The following is a 23,788-nucleotide window of genomic DNA, read 5'->3' as shown; positions in this document are numbered from 1 at the left end:
CCTAGGGCCTCAATGAATATAAGTGGATGAATGGGGACAAATTTGTATGTGCCCTCGGCACCATAATTTCACAAAAATCCAATCCCAACTGGGCATGCTGATTTCTTTTCCCAAGCCAGTTGTTTTGGCACATACTTTTTAGCGACCAAAAGATCCTGTGGCGTTAAGTGCCAGGTTGGAGAGGCAAATGCAAAACCTTCACTACATAGTCCTCTTCTTGAATATTTAACATTGTTACCAGCCAAAGGTGGTCGATTTTTTGCTTGAAGCACTCAATGATCAATTCCTGAGACACCTGGGTTTCTAAGACAGCGCTTATGCTAGGCGAGAAGCAGGAGATCAGATGGCCTATTGGCTTCACAAGCTGTCTCAAAAACTGCAGTAATTCCGATAGTTTGATAGTATCAAAAGATGGGCAGGTCTTAGGATGATGAACACAATAACTCCAGAATATGTAATTAGAGTTGATGTAATTATTGAGCATGTGCAGTCTGATTACATGCTTAAGTCACAGAATGCATGTAAGAAAATGGTGGCTTTAAAATGATGGTGGGCGTGATTTTTAGTATTATAACCAGGTCTAGGTCACTTAAAGTCTAAGTTACTGCACTTATCAGGTGGGTCCATTTTGATTAGATTCAGTTTTGGTAACCAAGATAACTTTGGACTTGGAGTGGGTTAGTTCTGGCTGACCCTTTATTAATAAATATTAGGGGTTGTCTTTGGTGATCACAGACTCCAAAGTGGAAAAACTCGGTAAAATGCATACAACTGAGGATCAGTTGCAAGGCTTTTACAATCATAAGGACATAAGACAAGTGACATAGGATCACTACCAAGAGATCAATTCAATATACCAGAAAGCAAAAAAGGAGTATCCATGCAATGATTCAGCAACCATAACCATCACTTAAATCCTAACTTCTCAGTTATGAAATGGTTTGCATCCTTCCAGAGCAAGGCACCCAGTTCTTTGCCAGGGTGTTGACAAGCTTCGACGGGACAAAGACTCTACAGGGGAATGGTTCTGAAGGAGGGGGTGGGGACTGATTTTGACCCTCCAGGGAACATATTCTGGAGATATTTTTATTACACCTAGAGGGAAAAGGCCCTACCAGATGTTAGGGATGCTTTAAGTATCCTACAACTAAAGTTTCTGGATTTAGCAAACAAAAATACAGGTAAGTATCGCCATCCGGTATTTCAGGACGCCCACGTAAATCTGAATTTCAGGTTAATAATGTCGTAAATTTAACACTCAAATTTAACTAGGCGTCCTGCATTTTAAGCTCCGCACAATGTACAGGGCAGCTTCCCATGGCAAAGCTTTTCTGCTCCAAACGACGATAGCGTCAAGGTTGAGAAACTGCTCTCCAGCGGCGGCCGCAAGTCCACTGCGCGTCACCATCACCTGGTGGGCCTGGAAGCGCCGCAGGATCGGCCGTCCTCCCAGCAGGCTCCCAGGACGGCACCCGGCCCGAGGACCACCTTCCGAGAAGCAGCCCCATCGGGAGCGAAGGCTTCCTGCCTCTGCCAGGGGAGAGGAGAGCGTTCCCGCGCACGCGGAGCGGAGGGGCGTGGGCGGCAGCGGTGGCAGGGTCGCCCAACGGGGCCACAGGCCTGAGTCCTCGACCACCGCCCGGGCACTTCCGGGGCTGCTCTAGGCACCCCGGAGGCCGCGGCGTCTCGATGGTCCCTCGCCGCCCCTCCGCGGCAAGGCTGCGGGCAATCGGGCCCAGCAGGAGGGCCGGGGGCGTGGCGGGGGCGCGGCTCTGCACGGCAAGCGCTCGGGTGCCGGACGTTGCGCGTCCGCGACAGCCGGCGCCGTGCGGCGCTCCGGCCTCGGGCAGCGGATGGCGGTGGCGTCCGCCGTGGCGTCCGGCGGCCCCGGGGCCACGGCTCGGCCCTCTACAGGTAGCCAGCGCGGCGGGTCAGGCCGGCCTTGGGTGCGGGAGCGGCGGGCCCTGGCGTTGCGTTTTCTCAACGCCCGTCCCCTTGACCGCTCGCGGGCCATCCGGCCGGGGCCGGGGCGGGGGCCGGGGCGGGTCTTTGTTTCTGGCTGCGCGAGACCGATCCTGGGGTGGGCGGGACAGCGGGGCCTCGAGGGAAGGGCCGCCTGGGGGCGCTTTCAGTGCGCGGCGAGCGGGTTGTGGGCGGGACCAGAGGTGTGGCCACAGCGGCGGGGTGGGTGGGGTTGGCGCGTGGGCGGGGCCTGGGCGTGGGCGGGGCTCCGGGTAGGGGCGGGGCTGGGTGCGAGGCTTTTCTGTAGCTGGGTCTTCGGAGTCGCTGAGGTTGCAACAGAGGGTGTTTGTTTTCTGCCCGTGTCTCACAGTGCGCCTTTCCCAAGCCCTCTTAAAGCACCTTGCCCAACTGCTGATATGCGATATTCCAGAAATGGGCTGGCTTTTAACAACGGGGATTGCCCAAATTCTGAGCCTTGTGAAAATGTTCACATTAAGGCATGTCAGGCTATTCTAGGATTCTGAGCTCCTCTGTGATGTGGCGAGGCACTTAACAGCGTGTGCCGGTGCTTCTCTCCTAGGTTCAGTTGCTTTCAGCTTGTGGCTGCTCCATGTGGCTTTCTTTCTGAGCTTCTGTGTCCTTTTTCCTGTCTTCTGTGTGTTTCTCTGTGTATTTCATCCTATTATACAGGACTCCATCAAGATGATTAAGACCCACTTGGGGCGTCCTCTACTGAAATACGTTTATACCCACAAGAATGGATTAACTTTAAGAACATGATCTTTTGGGATCCATAAAACAAAGAAATTATTACACCCAGCTTTGAGGCATTTATATGTATAAGTTTTAATTTTTAAGGTTGAAATAACTCAACATTTAAAGAAGTTGTAAAAGTAGGAGAAAGAATTCGCATTACCCTTCCTCCAGATTCCCCACACTTTTATTTCATTTTACCTAACCACCATACAATTAGCAAAACTGGGACATCAACATTTGATACAGAACTGTTATCTACAGACCTTATTCAGATGTCTCTACTGGAACATCCATTACATTTTGTACACGATCCAGTTCAGGATTTAGTTGCATTTGGTTGCCCTGTCTCTTTGGAGAAATTGACGTGTTAAACAGTGGGAGTCACCTACCACCTCTCCAACCCTTGTCCCCTTCCTTCTGCCCAGGAAGTTAAGGATCTCAAAGATGACTTGCTCCTGGGTGCCAGGACCAGCTGGGCCTCTGGGTGGCTGTGGCGCAGGTGACCCAGGCTGCCCCTTGGCCACCCAACCTTCTTGTTCCCCTTCTACCTCTCCGGCCACCTCCCACCTCCTCTCCTTGGCAGTCCTGGCTGGCATAGTGGTAATTTTATTCATATGTGCCTAGCATTCTAGTAGACAATTTAGTTCTTTGTTGAATGAATGAAGAAGTGATGGGGTACTTATTAAGATACCCAACAGCCTCTTGGGACCTTATATTGTTGTGACTTTGTTTTACTCTGTAGAGGCACTTGTTACCCATGTCCCATTAAACTGTTGGTTCTGCAGGTCACTGCAAGAAGGTAGAAGAGCCTGGGGAGCATGGAAAAGGAGAAATGAACTTCTGTCACCTTTCCTGCTCAGCCAACCCCTCTGCTCTGGCTGAGTCTACTGTGTACGACTGTTCACTAACAGACATTTCCTCTGCGGGGTCTCAGAGTCCTTTTAAGAACATGTTTTTGGTTAGAATCAATCATATCAAGCATTCTGGTTTTTATCTAAATGGCTGTCTCAGTGCAAAAAAGTGAAGATGAAAGTGAGGACGTGCTCTGGGTTGAGGTAGATGGATCCTCTGGGGTGTGGCCATTTGCTCTGTGTCATGCTTCAGCTTGGTGAGCATTTATTGAGTGTGTGTTGCATACACGCTGGCTTCTGGGGTAAAAAAGATGAGTAAGTCCTGCACCTGCCCTGCCATTAAGGAGTACATCATGGGTCATTTCAGTCTAACGTGGTCAAAGCTGTGATGGAGGAGGCCTTGATGGGTGAAGGAGGGTGTTTTAGGGACTAGACTGGCCTGAACCAAAGCAGCTAGGGGCCCAGGCTGTGTGTGGCCTTTCCCTTACTCTGGAGCCAGGTTGAATTGTGGTGTGGGGCATTCCTCCATAATGATGAGGACATGTTAATGTTGAAATGACCAGCTAAGGGGTTGTCATCGGCTGTTGGTGAGTGGATGATGGCTGCCTAGGGCACAAAAAGAGAACAGGGATGAGCTGCTGAAGGGCAGTGTTTGTAAAATGGTAACACAGGTCACATCCCCTGACCCAGACTGGGCCAGACTGGTCAAGAAGTCATTGTCTGAATTTTTTAAAACACAGGAACACCCCTTGATCAAACAGTATTTCTGCCTGAAAATGTCTGAATATCTTCAGTGAGTGGTTATCTTCAGTGAATGGTCTACATGTGGATTATAAGGACATCAGATCAGTTTCACCAGGTTTTGCTGCCAAAAGAGTTTGCTGCAGACTTTGGAAAGTCTGTTTTCAGAAGGCCTTTGGCTGCAGAAGTTGTGTGTAATGGGTCGTGGCTCCGAAGTGACAGCTAAGGCTTGTAGAGCCAGAAGATGTGGTGCATGCTTTATACATGCTTTATCTCGTTGTCCGCACAGCAGTCCTGTCGAGGTAGGTACCACAATGGCCCCTTCCCCAGGCAGGAAACCGGGCAGAGATGGTGAGTGATGTGCTCTTCTAACTGGTGGCTCCATATCCTGCCTCCTTACAAGCTGCAGACTCGTGCATGGGGCTGGAAGGGCCATGGTCATTCTCTCACGCCTCAGACACCTGGGGTCAGCTTGCAGCGAGTCTGCCAAGGGAAGCCAGGGCCGAAGCTAGGCGGGGTCCCCAACATGCCTGTCACATGCCAGCATTCCCTCAGGACACACAGGGACTACAGAACCTGTGATGCACACATCCAGAAGCTTGCGCTGTGGTCAGATGGTGAGCTTTTCTTCCAAACTGCAGACAAAGTTACCATCCATGTCAGGGGTTCAGGGAGGAGGTAGGTGGACTGAGGTGCTGGAGGGACAAGCTGGGATGCATGCCGGCAGGGCTTTATGAGACTGTTGGGTGGGAGGACTGCCATATTCTGAGTTTCTTCCTCTAGATGTGCAAGCTGTGTGCTTTTGAACCCAGAGAGACCTCCCTGTCACTCCCTGCTCACTGCAGAACAACCGTGGGACTCCTGCGGCACTGATGGGGCCATCTCAGTACTTGCCCTCATGTTTTTTTGCAAGTGGCCATGTGTCTGGTATATGTGTGTGTGTGTGTGTGTGTGTGTGTGTGAACTATTCATACACAGATACATAAAATGCATAGGAGCAATTTAAAGAATAATGAATCAACTTTGAATATCCCACCCAGTTTAAGACATAGAAGCTTTTTAAAGTCTTAGATGCCCTCTCTGTGCCTGTCCCAGTCCCATTTTTAGTTTTCAGATCTGAAGTTTATCTTATTCATTTCCTTGCTTTTCTTTGTAGTTTTACTATGTATATATTTCCAGATTATATATTTTATAATTTTGGGGACTTTGTAAAGTGAAATCATGCTGCAAAAATCTTCTGATTTGATTTGGAGATTCTCTTGTGCTGTGGATGGCTGAAGTTCTCAGCCACGCTCTCTAGGGTGTATTCCATTACATCCGTTCTGTTGATGGCCCTATGGGCTCTCTCTAGGATTTTGCTACTGTAAATAAACAGTGGTGCAGTGGGGCATTCTTAAGATCTCCTGGTGCATAAGGGTGGGAATTCCTTAGGACACTGGTCCTCAGCAGGAGCGAGGGGTGGGAGAGGTGTCCCCCAGGGGGCATTTGCCTCTGTGTGGAGACAGTTTGGTTGTCACAGCCAGGAGGTGAGGTGCTGCTGGCCAGAGATGTGCTAAACGTCCTACAAAGTTCAGGACAGCTCCCACCCCCATGGACACACCACCCAGAGTTATCTCACCCGAATGCCAGGAGTGCTGAGATTGTGAACACTGCTGGGGCCGATTGCTGGGGGTTGGGTTTGTGCATGTTCAACCTCAGGAGATCCTGCTGCATTTTTACACTCTTATCAGCAGGACATGGTTTCTGGCATTAGTCATCTGCTCCAGCACTTGATAGCGCCTGCCTTTTTTACGGTCGGCCAGTCTGATATATTTGAAGTATCTCATCATGGTTTTAACTGGAATTTCCTTGAATAATAATGAGGTTGAGTGTCCGGTCGCAGATGAGACAGATGTCACATGCTCGCTGCAGAGATATAGCAAAGCTGTCTCTGTGGGAACAGGCACCTGATGTCCTGAAAAGACTAAAGTGTTGCAAAGCTGCTTGAATCTGGTGGGAAGGAGGCTGGGGAAACATGTAACTTTTGGCTCATCAGATCACAAGGAAGCAGATGGTTGAGCTCATTCTTCATCCTTTGCTTTTCCTTAGTTACATTTTGACTTTTTTTTTTTTTTTTATCTCACAGTCCTATAAAATAAACAGTGCTGAACCTCTCGGGGTCCTTGAGTCTCCATCTGAGCTCAGAGCCCCACCTGGTCCCAGCTTTAACTATGTCTTTGTCTCTTGTGCTTCTTCTTCCTCAGTTTCCCGGTTTCCCGTCACCTCCCTTCGGTCCTGACGCTGAGCCGCGCTGGGCGTGGCAGTTGAGCATCTTTTCATATGCTATTTCTTCTGCGTGTTTTTCTATTCCCTTTTTCTTATTGATTCCTGAGATTTCTTTGTATATCCTAGATTGTTTATATATCCTAGATACTAATACTTTTATATATTGCAGAGTTCTTCTATTTATGAATTTCTTCTGGTGAACTGTAAGTTCTTAATTTAACTGTAGCAGAATTTAGCAATCATTTTCATTATGTTTAATCATTTTCATTATGTTTAATATTTTTGTATGTCTTGATTTAAGAGAGGAGAGCCATGACAGCTACAGGAGTCCTTTGGAGCTGAAGAAGGAAAACGTCCCTGGGGAAGCTTCGTGAAGCAAGAGGCCTGGACAGGAAGCTAGCAGACGTGGCCATGTTTGCCATGTGCCTTTCCAGTTGAGAGAGAAACTCTGAACTTCATCGGCCTTTCTTAAGTGAAGGTAACCTCTTGTTGGTGCTTTAATTTGGACATTTTTATAGACCTGCTTTAATTGGGAAATTTTCACAGCCTTAGAACTGTAAACTTGGAACTTAATAAATTCCCCTTTTAAAAGCTGTTGCTTTTCTGATGTATCTCATTCTGGCAGCTAGTAAACTAGAATACCATACAGTCAAGCAAAGTATACAATCAGTGGTTTATGTTATCATCATATACTTGTGCATTTGTCATCACAACAGATTCTGGAACATTTTCATTACCCCCAAACCAATACTAATAATAATAAAATAAAAGTAAAAAGGAACACCTCAAATATTCCATACCCCCTTACCCCCATATTATTTATTTATTTTTGTCTTTTTTTTCTTACTCATCTGTCTATTCACTGGATAAAGGGAATGTCAGTCACAAGATTTTCACAATCACATGGTCACACTGTACATAGTTATACAATCACCTTCAAGAATCAACTATTGGGTTACAGTTCAACAGTTTCAGGCATTTCCCTCTAGCTACTCCAATATACCAAAAACTGAAAAGGGATATCTACATAATATATAAGAAAAACCTCCAGAATGAGCTATTTGAAACCTTTCCACTACTGAAACTTTATTTTGTTTCATTTCTCTTCTCCACTTTGGTCAAGAAGTCTTTCTCAATCCCGCGATGCTAGGACCAGGCTCATCCCTGGGAGTCAGGTCCCACATTGCTAGGAAAATTTGCACCCTGAGAGTTATGTCCCTCATAGAGGGGAGGGTAGTGAGTTCACCTGCTGAGCTGGCTTAGAGAGAGAGGTCATCTGAACAACAAAAGGAGTTCTCTGGGCGTGACTCCTGTAGGCTTAGCTTCTCCTTTGCAGGAATAAGTTTCATAAGGGCAAGCCCCAAGATGGAGGGCTTGACTTATTAAGTGAATTAGACTTTGTCTAGTGATTTCAGTATCTGGGCTTCTTCAGGCATGGCTTCTGTCAATTTTTTTTCCTGTGTGTATGCTATACTTTCCTTTTTCTTTGTATGCCTTCACATTTTGTGTAGATAACTGGGTGTTTTGAATATTATTTGTAAAGCACAGTTTCCTCTAACCCAAGGTTTTTCTTTTTTTGGTTAATTGTTGATTGCTGCAGTTATTCATTTGTTTAGTCACTTTTCTAAGCTTCTTTGCAAAGACTGTATTCATTGTCATGTGTGATCTCTGACAAAGGAGGTCGCTTCCTGACACATTTCTTTAAATGCCTGGAGCCGAAAGAAAGAAGAAAAAGCTACTTCCTGGTCTTTGCACCTTCTCTGTGAGGTGGAGAGATACCTTCATTTCTCAGGTTGCCCACAGACTTGCTTTAGTGTACACCTTCTTATGTGTGGTGTTGCTGTCTGCCAGGCAGCGCAAACCTAGGCTCCTCTCAGGTCTTTTCTGAGCATGCGTCTGTTTCTGGGCATGCGTTCTGCATCTGTTTTCCATGGTGTATGTGGTGAGCCTTCTGAGCCCTTATTCCCTCAAGAAGCTCCTTCTCAGCCTTGTCCTTCCCAAGCTTTTGGATATGTCTTTGCTTCTTCTCTTGTCTGTCATCCCTTTTCCCATGTGAGCACTGGCAGTGTATGTTCTTAAATCTTTTGACAGGTGCCACCCCCTGGAACACTGCTCCAGCCTGTTGTGGGTTGTGAGATAAAGGTCAGCTTCTGTGCTAGTCCCTCAGACAGATGAAAATGCACAGCAACACTATTTTAAAAACAAGGTCCACGTTACCCCCTGGTACCAGCAGGCCACACCAGGAATGCCTGGGCCGTCACCTCCACAGCTACTGCTGCTGCTGGGGAACAGGGCTGGCAGGATGATGGGCAGACGTGCCACACTTTCTTACCCCAAATCCAGCTCCCTTTTTCTTCATTAGGAAGTTCTGTGGTTGGTGAAAGCATTGCATTAGATTGCAGAGTTCCTAAAGTATTGATTATCTTTGCCAGATTTTGGTTGTTTCAGTGGAGGAACCAATTCTCTGAGTGCCCTATTCTCTCATTTTTCATGTGTCTTCTGTTGAGTCTTTCACCAGGATGTGTACTCAGAATGGGTCTATTGGGTAGGCCGTTTGCCGTATTCAGCTTCTCAGGTGTTCTCCAGGTGTCTACTGCCCCTGATATCGGCAGAGATAAATTTACTGGACGCTAATAGTTGGGGGTGGTTCATTCTATGGTCTTAATTTGTATTTCCTTGATTTCTGCAAAGTCTAGCCTTTCTCCAAAAATTTATTGCCCATTTAGTTTTCCATGTTTGTGAGTTTCCCTTTCACATCTTTTGCCCATTTCTCCCCTTTATTGGAGAAGTTGTGGGTTTACAGAACAATAGTGCAAAAATATGGGATTCCCATATATCCCCCTCCACCAGTATCTTGCGTTGTTGTGGGACATTTGTTACAATTGATGATAGTGCATTTTTATAATCATACTATTAATTAAAGTCCATAGTTTAATTTAGGGTATACTGTTTCGTAGTGCTTTGCCCATTTCTTTCCTGTATGGGGTGTTTTTTCTTTCTTCATTGTTTTTTTTTGAAATCTTTATGTATTTTGAATATGGGCTCTTTGCTTGTTATATGTATTGTGAATATCGCAGTCTCTGGTTTTTGTTTTTGTTTTTGGTACTTTGTTATATAAATGTTTTATTACTAGCTGTTTCTTCATCCCACATTACCCCCAAACGTAGATAATTAAAACAGCAGACCTTTATCATTTCCTGTGGGTCTTGATCGCAGACCTGGCTGCCCTCATGAGTCTCAGTGTGTCTCCCGGGTGGCAGCCACGCTGTCAGCAGGTGCTGTGGTCTCATCCGAAGGCCCAGTTGTCGGGGAGGATTCACTTCTTCATGAGTTGTTGGACTGTAGGTAGCTCAGGACATGGCAGCTTGTTTCCCTCAGAGTAAGTGAGAGAGAGAGTGGGAGAGAATGTGCATAAGACAGAAGCTCTGGCCTCTTTGTAGCCTGATCTCAGAAGTGACATCCCATCACCTTTGTTTATTTGAAGTAAGTCACTTGGCCAGCTCACACTGAAGAGGAGAGAATCACATGGTGGCACAAGTGCCAGGAAGTGGGGCTGCCTACCACTGATTTGTTCAAGTTTGCTGTAAATTAATCTGTCTTCCTTTATAGTTTGGGTTTTTTGGCTTTCTTAAGGAAAGATTTCCCCATTCTGGAATTTTTAATGTATTTCAAGAGTTTAAAACTCTTACTTTTTCAGGTTTAGCTCTTAATACATTTTAAACTGCAGCACCCGGTACCATAGCCAATAGCCACATATGGCTAAGTTAAAATTAATTAAAAATTATAATAAATAAAAAGTTCAGTTTCTCAGTCACAGTATCCACATTTCAAGTACTTAATAGTGAGCTGGTAGTTGCAGTTTTGAATGGTGCACATTTAGAACAGTATCACAGAGAGTTGTATCTGGCAGCACTGCTCTAGAACAGTGGTTTCAAACTGGGGGTGGTCTGTCCCCCCCCCCCAGCACATTTGGTGATGTTTGAATTTGTATTTAGTTGTCACAGTTGGGAGGTGGGGGAGGGCGTGTCCCCTGGTCTGTAGTGGATAGAGGCCAGGGATGCGCCTAAATATCACAACAAAGAATGAACTGGCCTCGAATATCAATAGTTCTTAAGATGAGACATCCTCTTCTAGAATGGTTTTTGTGTGAGGTATGAGGTGAGAGAGCATTCTCTTTTTCTCTCTGTGTACGCATTCGACTAGGCACCATTTCCTGAGATTATCCTGCCCATTTCCCTCCGAATGGCAGTGCTCTCCCTGAGCCAGCCAAGCTCCCAAAGTACATGATTCATTCCCAAGCTCTCAGAAACAAACGGAAATTAATGTTCTTCTTACATAAATAATATGTAAAATTAGGGGACCTTGAGTTGGAGATTTATTTTCCCTAAATGATTATTTTCTCTTGTTTATTAAGATAAGGGTTTTTAAAATGGACTTATATTTACAGATTCTTAGACTCTGGGAGCAAAGACAACACCCCCGTCTGCTGCTCAGTTCGTCATGGCTTCAACCTCCAGGTAGGAGAACTGCTCTATGAAATATGACTATGGCATGCTCCTGTCGTCCGAGAGTGGTGTCTCAGTCTGAGGACCATGGCAGGAAGGATTTCTACTTTCTTCTCCTTGCAGGTGGGTTTCCATTCCTGGCCCCTGCAGAACTTCATGAAGCCTGGCCTTTCCCAAGGTCTGCCGTGTGCCCTGGCACCACCAAGGGGGCTGGCAGAGTTAGTGTCCGGGAGGTAACATTGAATGAACCTAAAATGTAACATCAGCTCCAGGGTCCGTGGTAGGGCCTGCAGTGAAATAGTCTTTGTAAAGCCTGCACCCTTTTTCTAGGGAGGAGGGTCTTCCCGTGCCGAGCTTGGAGCCTGGAGGTGGACACAAGCAGCAGCAGGGTTCTTGGCGTGCCCTCTTCCCTAGTCCATTCATCTGCTGGAGTGATCTGTTCATAGCCTAGGTCTAACCATCTCACTGCTCTGCTCACATCCCCCGGCACGTCTTCCTGTTATTACTGAACACAACAGAAACGCTTGCCAGTGGCCCCTCCCTGGCTGCCTCTGCTTTGATCTCCTCCCCTCAGGTGCATCTTTGCCCACTGTATCTGCAGTCTCACCTGCTTCCCTGCTATTCGTCAGATGCCAGCTTCCTTCAGCAGCCTCGGGGCTTTGAGCTGTGGCTCTTTCTGCCTGGAACACCTGTGCTCCAGGTAGCTCATGGCTCATTCTTTAATTTGACCTGTCTGCTCTCCAAGGCGTTCCCTGACCATCCTGTTTAAAATAGCACCTCTTGCTGCACTTTCTGCCCATGATCTCGGTGGCACTCATTGCTACCTGACGTTATCCTGCATATTTACCTGTTTGTTCATCTGTTGTCTGTCTTCCTCCATTAAACCTAAGTGCTGTTCAGTCTGGGAGTGGCGTTTGCCCACTGCCAACCTTTGGGTAGCACCTGCGGATAGTAGATGGTCATTAGGTATTTGTGCGTCTCAATTTCCATTTGGTTCCTGTTTTCAGAGGATGGGAGGGTAAAGAGCTGGGGTTTCCTTGTTTTCTGAATTTGGCCTCTGGATTGTACTTAGACTACAGTAAGATATCAGTTTTCAAAGGAGCAGTCTAAAGGTCTCTCAGTCTATTCAGTGCCTAAATTCAGTTAGTTAAAATTCAAATAGGAAGAATTAGAAAATTTGGGAAGCAAGAGAAACTTAATTTACTGAAGGAATAAGAAAAGGAAAGAGCTAAGTAAGGCAGAGACATGAAAGAAAGCTGCTGGGTCCACTGAGGAAGGGGCAACGTGGAGGGTCACTGCAGCACCCAGGCTTTCCATAGCTAGTTACTATTATGGGATGAGGGCAGCACCATCCGGACTTATCCCTTGTGTGAATTGTCCATTCCAACTCTTTATTTAAGAAGAAAGTGTGTAATTCCTCTTTAGAATGATTCCCATCGTTCAGTTATTTCTGCACTTAAAAGTGGAATCTGGAGGTATCCTGTCAAAGTGCCACATGGGCTCTAGCTCCTAGAGCAGCGGAGACAGGGAATTTATTTCAGTCCATTTACCAAATTTTTAGAAGTCATCTGCATTGACGCTGGTGAGGAAGGTCCTGGGTTTTCAGATGGATGACGCACTCTGTTTTTCGTTGCTCCACCCATCGTAGAGCAGAGCACCACAAAGGGGTTGGGTATTTTAGAGCGGTTCACTAGGCATGTGCTTAAAATAACCCCATCAGTGCTCTGTGCTAGTCACTGCACAGAGTGAGGTGATACTGGGTACCAGAGGGAATGTTCACCACATGTGGAGCTACTCCATCATTTTATTGGTACATTTCTTGGATCCAGATCTGTCTTCAGTTTTATCAACTGTTTTTGCTTTGGGGATACTGCCATCCTCTCTACAAAGTGGGCAGAGGCATCCTTTGCCCACCCTTGTTTGACCAAATCCACTTCAATGGTTATGTTGATTCTTTTACAACCTGAAAATCTTAAAATAATTCCCTCTCCATAGCTAGGCACAAAGTTGGCATGATTTAATACAGTAGTCAATTTTTTTTAAGGGTTATGTTTTTAAGATTGCATCTTAATTACTCAAGACATTTACTGTATAATTAGTTTTCTTTTTAAAAATTCAGTGTGTATTATTGAATATTTAGTGAAAACAGGGTATGTGCAATGTGTTTGTACATAAGCCATATGTTGAGTGAAATTATCACCAAGCTTGGAGCTGGGCTCTTATTTTCCATCAAAACCTTGGTGGTTGTTTTGTCCTATTCCATGCTGTTCTCCATTTAAGTAGTCTACACTTGAGGTCACAAGGGAGACAGTCACTGTCTTAGAGATCCTTCCTTTTGTCTTGCTACAGACTAAGTAACCTACCAGAAAATGGAAAAATGCTGCTGTATTAGATTTTCTAATCATGTAACCTTGATGGAATGTGAAATCCCAGGCATCAGGAAAAGAGGAGGAACAATCAAATTCATTTTGTCGGTAGAGAGGGCATATTTGATACCAGTTACTGTGGTTTCTTTGGAAAATTCACTTAATGAAATAAAATGCATTTGTTTTGGGAATTTGGCAAGTACGGTGTAGTAGAGTGATCTGAATGGATAAAGATAAACCATTCACCCATTCTGTACTCATTTCACATGCAGTTATTAATGTAAAGCTAGGTGATTGCTGTGAGCGATCCTGGAAGAGCTGGGCCTGTTGTGCACCAGGAAACCACAGGTGTAGAAGGTTAGTGCGATGCCTCTTCTTTAGTTTCGACCGAGGTGTTCTGTTACAGGTCACTGCACCAATTTTTTTTTTTTCTTCAAATGATGCTAGCAGAACTTCATGCCCCCAGAGAGTTGAGTTGCTAATTTTTTTTTTTCATTTAAAAAAATATTTTTATTGACAAATCTTCACATACATACAGTTCATGTATGGTGTGCAATCAGTGGCTCACAATATCATCACATACTTGTGTATTTATCACCATGATCATTTTTAGAACATTTGCATCACTCCAGAAAAAGAAATGAAAAAGAAATCATACATCCCATACTCCTTATCCCTCCCTCTCATTGACCACTAGTATTTCAATCTATCCAATTGAGTTGCTAATCTTGTTAGAAGAGACACTCCCGTGTGAAATGGGTCTCATTTACGAGGCAGCATTCAGACAGATTTTAGGTAGTATGGTTGAAGATGTGTTAAATCTTTACTAACAGGTAAACAAACACCCCAGTGGACTCAGGGATGTTTTCATAATAACTTTACAATCTGATTTGTTAGTTACAAAATAGATCTGGTACCACTATAACCTGTTCTTTTTAATTATGTTAAAGACTACCCCTGTATGTTGCAGTAGGAATCATCTCTACAGAAAAATGTCCTTCATTAACATTTCTCCTGCACTGAATTCATAGGCAGGTTTTGGTACAGCATATCTGACCATTCAACTTGCCCAGCATTGCACCAATAAATTACAGATTTCTATCCAAACTTTGGAATAAGAAAGAGCTACAAGATATTAATCTATGGATTAGTTTAGGAATTCATCTGTGCTTTGTGGGTCTTTCTTTAAAATAGTATGTGAACATTCTAAAATTGCCTTTGTAGTTTCAAAATTTATTACTGCTACTCTAGGAAAAAAGTAGTCTGTGTTAATCTGGAAAATTCACTTACCTGGTACCTGTGCCCAGATCAGTGGTGCCGTTCAAGCTGAGGTGCTTTCATAGGGTCTGCCCTCCTTGCTGCTGGTGCCATGGCACTGTCTGCTTCTGAAAAATCTTCCTCTGCCTGGTGCAGAGACTTTGCTAACTCTGCCTCTTTCTGATTCTGCTTCCTGTTGTTGCAGAGATACCACTGCTGAGAGAGAGACACGCTCAAAGGTGAAGTCCACTAAGCTGCTTCAGGTTCTCAGTGCTCTAGAGGAAGAAGAGTCTGGCAAGGATGGGGAGATTTTCATTTCACCTCCTGAGAATGCTGCGGGGGACTTCACCGACGAGGACTCGGGTGATGAAGATGGCCAGCGAGGCGCTTACCTGCCGGCAAGCTTGCTGCATGCCTCTGTTGTGTCTGAGGACTCCGGTGCTGAGGAGGACAGCGGCGATCTGGAGCTGCAGCCAGTGAGGAAGAGGCAGAAGACAGGCATTGGATCTCAGCGTGTTTGGACCAAAAGGGATATCCGACCTGACTTTGGCAGTTGGACGGCATCAGATCCTCATATCGAGTATCTCAAAAGCCAAGAACTGAGTCCTGTAGGCCTCTTTGAATTGTTTTTTGATGAAGGAACCATTAATTTCATTGTTAATGAAACTAATCGTTATGCTTGGCAGAAAAATTTCAACCTGGGTCTCACAGCCCAAGAATTAAAGTGTGTTTTGGGCATTCTGATTTTAAGTGGGTATATCTGCTATCCGAGGAGAAGAATGTTTTGGGAAACATCACCTGATTCACATCACCACCTTGTGGCTGATGCAATAAGAAGGGACAGATTTGAACTGATCTTCTCATACCTGCATTTTGCAGATAACAGTGAACTCGCTGAGACTGATAGGTTTGCCAAGGTTAGGCCTCTGATCATCCGGATGAACTCCAACTTCCAGAAGCATGCACCCTTGGAAGAGTTCTATAGCTTTGGTGAGTCCATGTGTGAGTACTTTGGGCATGGGGGATCCAAGCAGCTGCACGTGGGAAAGCCTTCCCGGCTTGGGTACAAGATCTGGTGTGGGACAACCAGCAGAGGCTATTTAGTGTGGTTTGAGCCCTCTCAGGGCACCCTATTCACCAAGCCAGATGAGGGTTTGGATTTAGGAGGCAGTATGGTGATAAAATTTGTGGATGCACTTCAGCAGCGAGGCTGCCTACCATACCACATCTTTTTTGACAAGGTTTTTACAAGTGTCAAGCTGATGTCCATTTTGAGGAAGAAGGGGGTGAAGGCCACAGGAACTATCCGTGAGTACAGGACTGAGAGATGTCCCCTTAAAGATCCCAAGGAACTAAAGAAAATGAAGAGGGGTTCGTTTGATTACAAAGTGGACGAGAGTGAGGAGATCATTGTGTGCCGCTGGCATGACAGCAGTGTGGTCAACATCTGCTCCAATGCAGTGGGCATAGAGCCAATGAGGCTGATGAGTCGGTACTCGGGAGCAGCCAACACACGGACCCAGGTCCACCAGCCGTCGCTGGTAAGGCTGTACCAGGAAAAGGCGGGAGGCGTCAGCCGGATGGATCAGAACATCGCCAACTACAAGGTGAAGATCCGGGGCATGAAGTGGTACTCGAGCTTCATCGGCTACGTCATCGATGCTGCCCTCAACAACGCGTGGCAGCTGCACAGGATCTGCTGCAAAGATGCCCAGGTGGACCTCCTTGCATTCCGGAGATATGTCGCCTGTGTGTACCTGGAGAGCAACGCTGACATCTCCTCTCAAGGGAGGCAGAGCAGGCGGCTGGAAACTGAGAGCCGCTTTGACATGATCGGTCACTGGATCATCCACCAGGACAAGAGGACCCGCTGTGCGCTCTGCCACTCCCAGACCAACACGCGGTGTGAGAAGTGCCAGAAGGGCATCCATGCCAAATGCTTTAGGGAGTACCATATCCGGTGATGCCTCAGGGAGGGCGCGGGGCAGGACTAACTGGAGGGGACCGTGAAGGGCTTCTTCATACATGCCCTTTGGTTTGTAATAAAATGCTTACAACTAGCTATGAATAGCAGTTGGAGCACCCTGTTTTGTTTATATGTTGGAAAAAACATTAAAAATCCCTGATGATTTGGTTTTGTATTTTATGCAAGTACGAATTTCACTTACTGTCATAACTATCAAAATGTTTTGTGCCCTGCCATGGCAGCCGTCATACTTTGGTTAAGCTGCTTGCCTCAACACTGACCTTTGACCTAATTAATAAATGTGCTTTACAGCTCAGGGGTCCCCAGGGCCCAGACACACACCTCACCCAGAACCCAAATGATCAATGTCTCCACTGCCCTTGTGCCCTTAGTCCCTGTTCTGGTTTGCTAGCTGCCAGAATGCAACACACCAGAGATGGATTGGCTTTTTAATAAAAGGGGATTTATTTTGTTGGTTCTTCAGAGGAAAGGCAGCTGACTTTCCACTGAGGTTCTTTCTTATGTGGAAGGCACAAGATGGTCTCTGCTGGTCTTCTCTCCAGGCCCCTGGGTTCCAACAACTTTCGCTGGGGTAACTTCTTTCTGCATCTCCAAAGGCCTGGGCTGAGCTGCTAGTGCTGAGATGAGGAATGCCGAGCTGCTTAAGCTGTGCTACATTGTGTTCTCTCATTTAAGCACAAGCCAATTAAGTCAAACATCACTCATTGCAGCAGACATGCTTCCTAGCTGACTGCAGATGTAATTGGCAACAGATGAGGTTCACGTACCATTGGCTTGTGTCTGCAGCAACAGAACTAGGTATGCTCACCTGGCCAAGTTGATAACTGAATCTAACTAACACAGTCCTTTCCTTTTTAACGTGGATGCTTTAAACTAAACCAATCCTTGTTATTCTCATACAAGTTACATATTTCATGCATTGTGTTCTCATCAACGCAGATTTATAACATGGGTTTACTCAACCTTATTTTTAATTAAATATGAGAAAAAAATACTTGCAAACAAAAGAATATACTGTCTTAACTATTTACCTATGTAGTTGTTCTTTAGTTCTTTATGTGGATTTGAATTCCTATCTCAGTTCCCTGCATTTCAGCCTGAAATTTCATCCTTTAGTGTTTCCTGTAGAGCAGCTCTGCCAACTTTTATTTATTTGGAATGTCTTCATTTCTCCTTTTTATTTTTATTTTTTTGCATGGGCAGGCACCAGGAATCAAAGCTGGGTCTCTGACATGGCAGGCAAGAACTCTGCCTTTGTGCCACCCCTGCCCACCCTTTCCTTTCCTTTTAAATGCCACTTTTGTTGGGCATTGAAGTCTTGATCGGCAGTCTTTTTTTGTAGAGTTTAAAAATATCCTGATGCTTGTGGCATTCATAATTTCTTAGGAGAACTGAGCTGTTACTGAGTGCCTGATAAGTTGCCTCTGTCATGATTCTTTTTGTCTTTCTGCAGCTGAATTATAAAGAATCTTGATGTGTATCTCTTAATTTATTCTACTTGGAGTGGTTGAGCTTCTTGGAGGTATAGATTAATTTTTCATAAAAATTTGGGGCATTTTGGCCACGATTTCTTTGAGTACTCTTTCTGTGCACCTGCTCTCTTGTCTCCATGTGGCCCTCCCGTTATGTGTGCTTTGGTGCTCTTGACAGGTCTACAGGTCCTTAGGCTCTGCTCACTTTTCTTCCTGCGTTTATCTTTCTGCCCCTTGGACTGAAAAATCTCAGTGGATCCATCTTTAAATTTCCTGATTCTTTCTTCTGCCTGATCAAGTGCTGCTGAACCCTTTGGTGAATTTTTCATTTCAGTTAGTCCACCTTTTAACTCCAGAACTTCTGTTTTGTACTGTTTTATGATTTCTATCTAACAATAGTCTCTATCTTATGTGAAATCATCTCATGCATTCTTTTGGTTCTTTGGACATGGTTTTCTTTAGTTCTTTGTACGTACTTCAAATAGTTGGTTAGAGTTTTTCGTCTAGCAGGTCAAACATCTGGTCTTCCTCAGGGACAATTTCTATAGACTGTTTTTTCCCCTGTGTATACTTAGCCTGTTGTTCGCCCCACTTTGTATCTCCTAGTTGAAGCAGCCACAGTGTAGTTGTTTCTGACACACACTGCTTGGGAGAAGGCACTGGACCTGTTGTGAGTCACAGATAAAGACAAGCATGTGAATGGAGTGTTTCAGAAGTTCTACAGCTCAGACTTGAATGAGGCTTTGAGGGAACTCCCACCCCTTTCTGTTCCTTCCCCTGGCTGCCAAGGTGGGGTTCCTTTCCTGTGATTTGGGCTCTTGGTTTTTAATGCTTTAGTAGAAGGGATGTATGTGTGTGTGTGTGTGCACGCGTGTGCATGTGTAGGGGGGTAGGGCAAGTAAAAATATCACAAAGCTTGCTATTCTTACCAAGATTCAACTGCTTTTCTTTAACAAATGCTTCTGATTGCTGTAAGCCTTTTTTTTTTTTTGTAATTTCCAGAGTTTTGAAAGAGTTGATTTTGGCAATTTTTGCCATTGTTTTCATAGCCTTCATGGATGAGAAAAACTTCAGAGGTCCTTGCTCTGCCATTTTCACTGACATCCTGTCACTTAAATTTTTAAAAGGTATTTTTGGCTGTGTTTGTAATTCTAGTTTGACAGTTTCTTTTCTTTTTTTTTTCTTGTCTCAGTACTCTGAAGATGTCTCTCTGTTTTCTTCTAGCTTACATTGTTTCTGATAAGAACTTTTCTTTCATTCTTATTGCCTTTGTTCCTCCATATGTAATATGTCTTCTTCTCTCTGGGGCTTTAAGAGTATCTCAAACTGATTTTAGAAATTTAATTATTTTGTGCCTTGTAGTAGTTTTCATCATGTTCCTTCATGCTGCTTTGAGTTAACTGAAATTTTTAAATATGTGGTTTTGTAGTTTTCATCAAATTTGGAAATTTTTCAACCATCTTTTTAAACAATATTTTTTTCCTCCCTCATGCTCTCCTCTGGGGATTCCATTTACATGAAAGTTAGGCTACTTGAAGTTATCCTGCTGCTCACGAATCATCGTTTTTTTTTTTCTTTTTCCTTCTGTTGTTTCATTTTGGATAGTTTCTGTTGTTATATTAAAGTTCCTTAATCTTTTCTTCTGCATTGTCTGATCTTCTGTTAATCCAGTCCTTATTCATTTTCCATCTCAGATGTTTAAATTCTACCTCTAGACCTTTGATATATATCCAAAACATGGTCATGCTTTCCTTTGTCTTCTTGAACATATTGCATATATTTATACCTTTTTTTTAAATTTTGTTTTTCTTTATTTAAAAAACATGTGGAATGCTTCACGAATTTGTGTGTCATCCTTGAGCAGGGGTCATGCTAATCTCTGTATTGTTCCAATTTTGGTATATGTGCTGCCGAAGTGAGCACTATTTACACCTTTTTTATGATGCATTTTTATTTAGACTTAATGCAATACTATATAATCATCCAACATGCGCAATCAGTGGTTCACATTATCATCATGTAGTTGTGCATTCATCACCACAATTTTTGGATATTTTCATTACTTCAAAGAATGCATATGAGTAAAAGTAAGAATAAAATGAAAAATAACGAACTAAAATATCCCATATCCCTCCCCCCATTATTATTATTTTTTACATTTTTTTAAAAACATTTTTTAATTGTGTAATATAACATATATACAAAGCAAAGAAATAAAAAAGCAATAGTTTTCAAAGCACTCTTCATAAAGTGGTTACAGGACAGATCCCAGAGTTTGTCATGGTCTACCATACGATCTGCTCATATTTTTCCTTGTGACTTCTCCAGAATATAGGAGGCTAGAAGGCTAAAATACTTTTTTATCATCACAATTGACTTTCTTTTCCTTCTTTTTTTGTGAACAATAACATACATGCAAAAAAGCATAAATCTCTAAGTGTAGCACCACAATTAGTTGTAGAACATATTTCAGACTTTGACATGTGTTATAATTTCATAATTTTAGGTTTTTACTTCTAGCTGCTCTAAAATACTGGAAACTAAAAGATATCAATTTAATGATTCAGCATTCATATTAATTTGTTAAGTCTTATCTTCTATGTATGATCCACCATCACCTTTGATCTTTCCATATCTCATTGAGGTTGCTTGGGCTATGGCAATTCTAAATTTTTGATATTGGAAAGGTCTGTCACTAATATGGGGTAAGGAGATGGAACTATCCGATGTTCTTGAAAGGCTGGGCTAGGTGTCAGGACTTATCTGAACCAGGGACCCATCTGGAGGTTGTAGGTTTCTGGAAAATTACTTCAGTGCCTGGAACACTTGTGGGATCTTATAAATTACCCTAGGTGTTCTTTAGGATTGGTTGGAATGGTCCTGGTTGGGTGTTGGCAGGTTATGATAGGTAGCAAGTTTTACCTGAAGCTTGCATAAGAGAAACCTCCAGAGTAGCCTCTCGACTCTATTTGAATTCTCTCTGCCCCTCATACTTTATTAATTACACTTCTTTTCCCCCTTTTGGTCAGGATGTAATTGTTGATCACACAGTGCCAGATCTGGATTCATCCCTGGGAGTCCTCTCCCATGCCATGAGGGAGACTTTCATCCCTGGATGTCATGTCCCATGTAGGGAGGAGGACAATGATTTCACTTGCAGACTTGGGCTTAGAGAGATTGAGGCCACATCTGAGCAACAACAGAGGTCCTCCAGAAGTGACTCTTAGGCATGCCTATAGGTAGTCTAAACTTCTGCGCTACCTACATAAGCTTTACAAGAGTAAGCCTCCTGATCAAGGGCATGGCCTATTGATTTGGGTGTCACTAAAGTTTGACACAGTATCAGGGGGTTCTCTGATGGTAAGGTTTCGTAGTTCCATGGTCTTTCTCCCCTCCCTTAGGGGACTTTGCCAATACATTTTGATTATCTAGTTAGGATGTTTCCAAGGATTACAATAATCTATAGAGGAATAAAGGACCTCTTTCTCATTCTGTGCTCTCTGTTTCCATTGTTCAAACGAGCTATACAGATAGGTTGAATTAGATTATGCACTACAGAAAATTTCAGTTCAAGATCAAATAAACCTTTCTTCCATTGTTCTCAAAGAGTATGTGTGGTTCTAAAATATAGACACTGTCTTCCATACTGCTATGTTCTGAATTATTTTAACCCAAACCTGTTTCAGCTTCATCCTTATCTCTAAATATCAGGTTATATATATAAAATAGACTCTCAAATTCCAGAAATAAAAATCACCACTCCAGACTTAATGTGTCTCCTCTAAATGCTTACAATCCAGGCCTCTGTTTCTTATAATCATTGTTTAAAGGTTACCTGACCATTGTTGTTCTTTTGTTCCTGGCTTATTTTGTCTCACCAAATTCACACATGTTCATTCACATGGTTGCATGCCTCATGACATTGTTCCTGTTTGTAGCAGCACAACTTTTGTTCATAAATATACACCATTGTTTGCCAATCTACTTCTCCGTCAGTGCATCCTTCAGTCACCTGCATTCATCGGGCATCATGTAGAGGGCCCAAAGTCCACAGTCCGTCAACATTTTCAATTTTAGATAATTTTATTGTTCCCGAGAGTTACAAAACCAATAATCATACCCTCACCAAATAGGAGATCTAAACCTCCTCTTAAGTCTTGTCCCTCACCCCATTATTTACCTCTGCGGTTGCTGTGGTAATGCTGATGGTTTCCTTTTGAACATAGATCCTAGAATGCAATAGCACTTTTAGCCCTATACCCTGAAATTAAACACTTTTTATACAGGAATCATATCTTTGAAGTAATTCTTATGAGAACTCATTCATGTTTCTAGCGTAAGTCTGTGGGACACATAGGCTTAACAACCCCTTTCAATTTTGTTCATCTTCAATATGGTAATTACTTGTAGACCTACTAGAGAATCACCATCACTCCTATCTTTTCCCTTACAATGGAGTTCAATCTCATTAGCTAACGGTTCATCCATCTCTAGCTTCTATGTATCTCTAAGTCCCCTATATTCTGTATTATAAGCCTCTGATTATACCTTTATACTGGTCATAAAAGTGAAATCATACAGTGTCTGTCCTTTTGTGACTGGCTGATTTCACTCAGCATTATGTCCTCAAGGCTTATCCATCTTGTCATGTGCTTCAGGATGCCATTGTGTCTTACTGCTGCATAATATTCCATCCTATGTATATACCACATTGTGTTGATCCACTCGTCTGTTGATGGGCATTTGGTTTGTTTCCATCTTTTGGCGATTGTTAATAATGCTGCTATGAACATCCAGTTGCAAATGTCTGTTTGCCAGCTCTTCTGGCTGTATACCAAGTAGTGCTATTGCTGGATCACAAGGCAACTCAATGCTTAGTTTCCTAAGGAACCGCCAAACAGTTTTCTATAGTGGTTGCACCATTATACATTCCCATTATACATGCATAAGTGTCCCCATTTCTTTACATCCTCTCCAACACTTATAGTTTCCTGTTTGTTTAATAGCATCCATTCCTACAAGTGTGAGGTGGTATCTCATTGTGGTCTTGATCTGAATTTCCCTTATAGCCAGTGAAAATGAGCATCTCTTCACGTGCTTTTGAGCCATCTATATTTGCTCTTCAGAAAAATGCCTACACATATCTTTAGCCCATTTTATAATTGGATTGTTTGTTCTTTTGTTCATATGAACAAAAATCATATGATTTCTTTATATGTGCAAGAAATCAAACCTTTGTCTGATATGCGTTTTCCAAATATTTTCTTCCATTGAGTTGGCTGCCTCTTCATCATTTTGACCAATTCTTTTGACATGCAGAAGCATTTGTGTTTGAGGAGTTCCCATTTACCTATTTTTTACTTTGTTGCTTGTGCTTTGGGTGTAAAGTTTAGGAAGCTATCTCCTGTTACTAGGTCTTGAAGAAGTTTCTGTACATTTTCTTCTAGAAGCTTTATGGTGTTAGTTCTTATATTTAGGTGTTTGATCCACTTTGGGTTAATTTTTGTGTAGGGTGTAAGATAGAGGTCCTCTTTCATTCTCTTGGCTATTGATATCCAGTTCTTCCATGCCCAATTATTGAAAAGGCTATTTTGTCCCAGTTCAGAGGATTTGAGGCCTTGTCAAA

General features: G+C 43.6%; 1 protein-coding gene and 1 non-coding gene across 8 annotated transcripts; one reads left to right on the top strand and one right to left on the bottom strand.

Annotated features, from left to right (window-relative positions):
* The first annotated feature begins 1,775 nt into the window (after positions 1-1,775).
* Positions 1,776-16,849, top strand: PGBD2 (piggyBac transposable element derived 2). Of its 7 annotated transcripts, XM_077138284.1 has the most exons (6): positions 2,294-6,612; positions 6,745-6,778; positions 6,877-7,053; positions 11,023-11,092; positions 11,655-11,780; positions 14,909-16,849. In XM_077138284.1, exons 4-6 carry the CDS (start codon positions 11,076-11,078, stop codon positions 16,665-16,667), a joined length of 1,902 nt encoding a protein of 633 aa, XP_076994399.1. In that variant the 5' UTR covers positions 2,294-6,612; positions 6,745-6,778; positions 6,877-7,053; positions 11,023-11,075; the 3' UTR covers positions 16,668-16,849. The 7 variants fall into 7 exon arrangements, 6 of the variants coding, with proteins under 6 accessions (XP_076994397.1, XP_076994400.1, XP_076994401.1 ...); XM_077138282.1 differs by lacking the exons at positions 2,294-6,612; positions 6,745-6,778 and adding an exon at positions 1,776-1,914; XM_077138285.1 differs by lacking the exons at positions 2,294-6,612; positions 6,745-6,778; positions 11,655-11,780 and adding exons at positions 1,776-1,914; positions 11,204-11,313.
* A 3,132-nt stretch (positions 16,850-19,981) lies between these two features.
* Positions 19,982-20,085, bottom strand: LOC143665098 (U6 spliceosomal RNA). The gene has a single exon (XR_013166771.1). It is a non-coding gene; the product is annotated as a U6 spliceosomal RNA (small nuclear RNA).
* Positions 20,086-23,788: the final 3,703 nt, after the last annotated feature.

Source organism: Tamandua tetradactyla, chromosome 20, assembly GCF_023851605.1.
Source record: "Tamandua tetradactyla isolate mTamTet1 chromosome 20, mTamTet1.pri, whole genome shotgun sequence".
Lineage (NCBI taxonomy): Eukaryota > Metazoa > Chordata > Mammalia > Pilosa > Myrmecophagidae > Tamandua > Tamandua tetradactyla.
The sequence above is the reverse complement of the archived record's forward strand: the minus strand, read 5'-3'. Positions and strand labels throughout refer to the sequence as shown.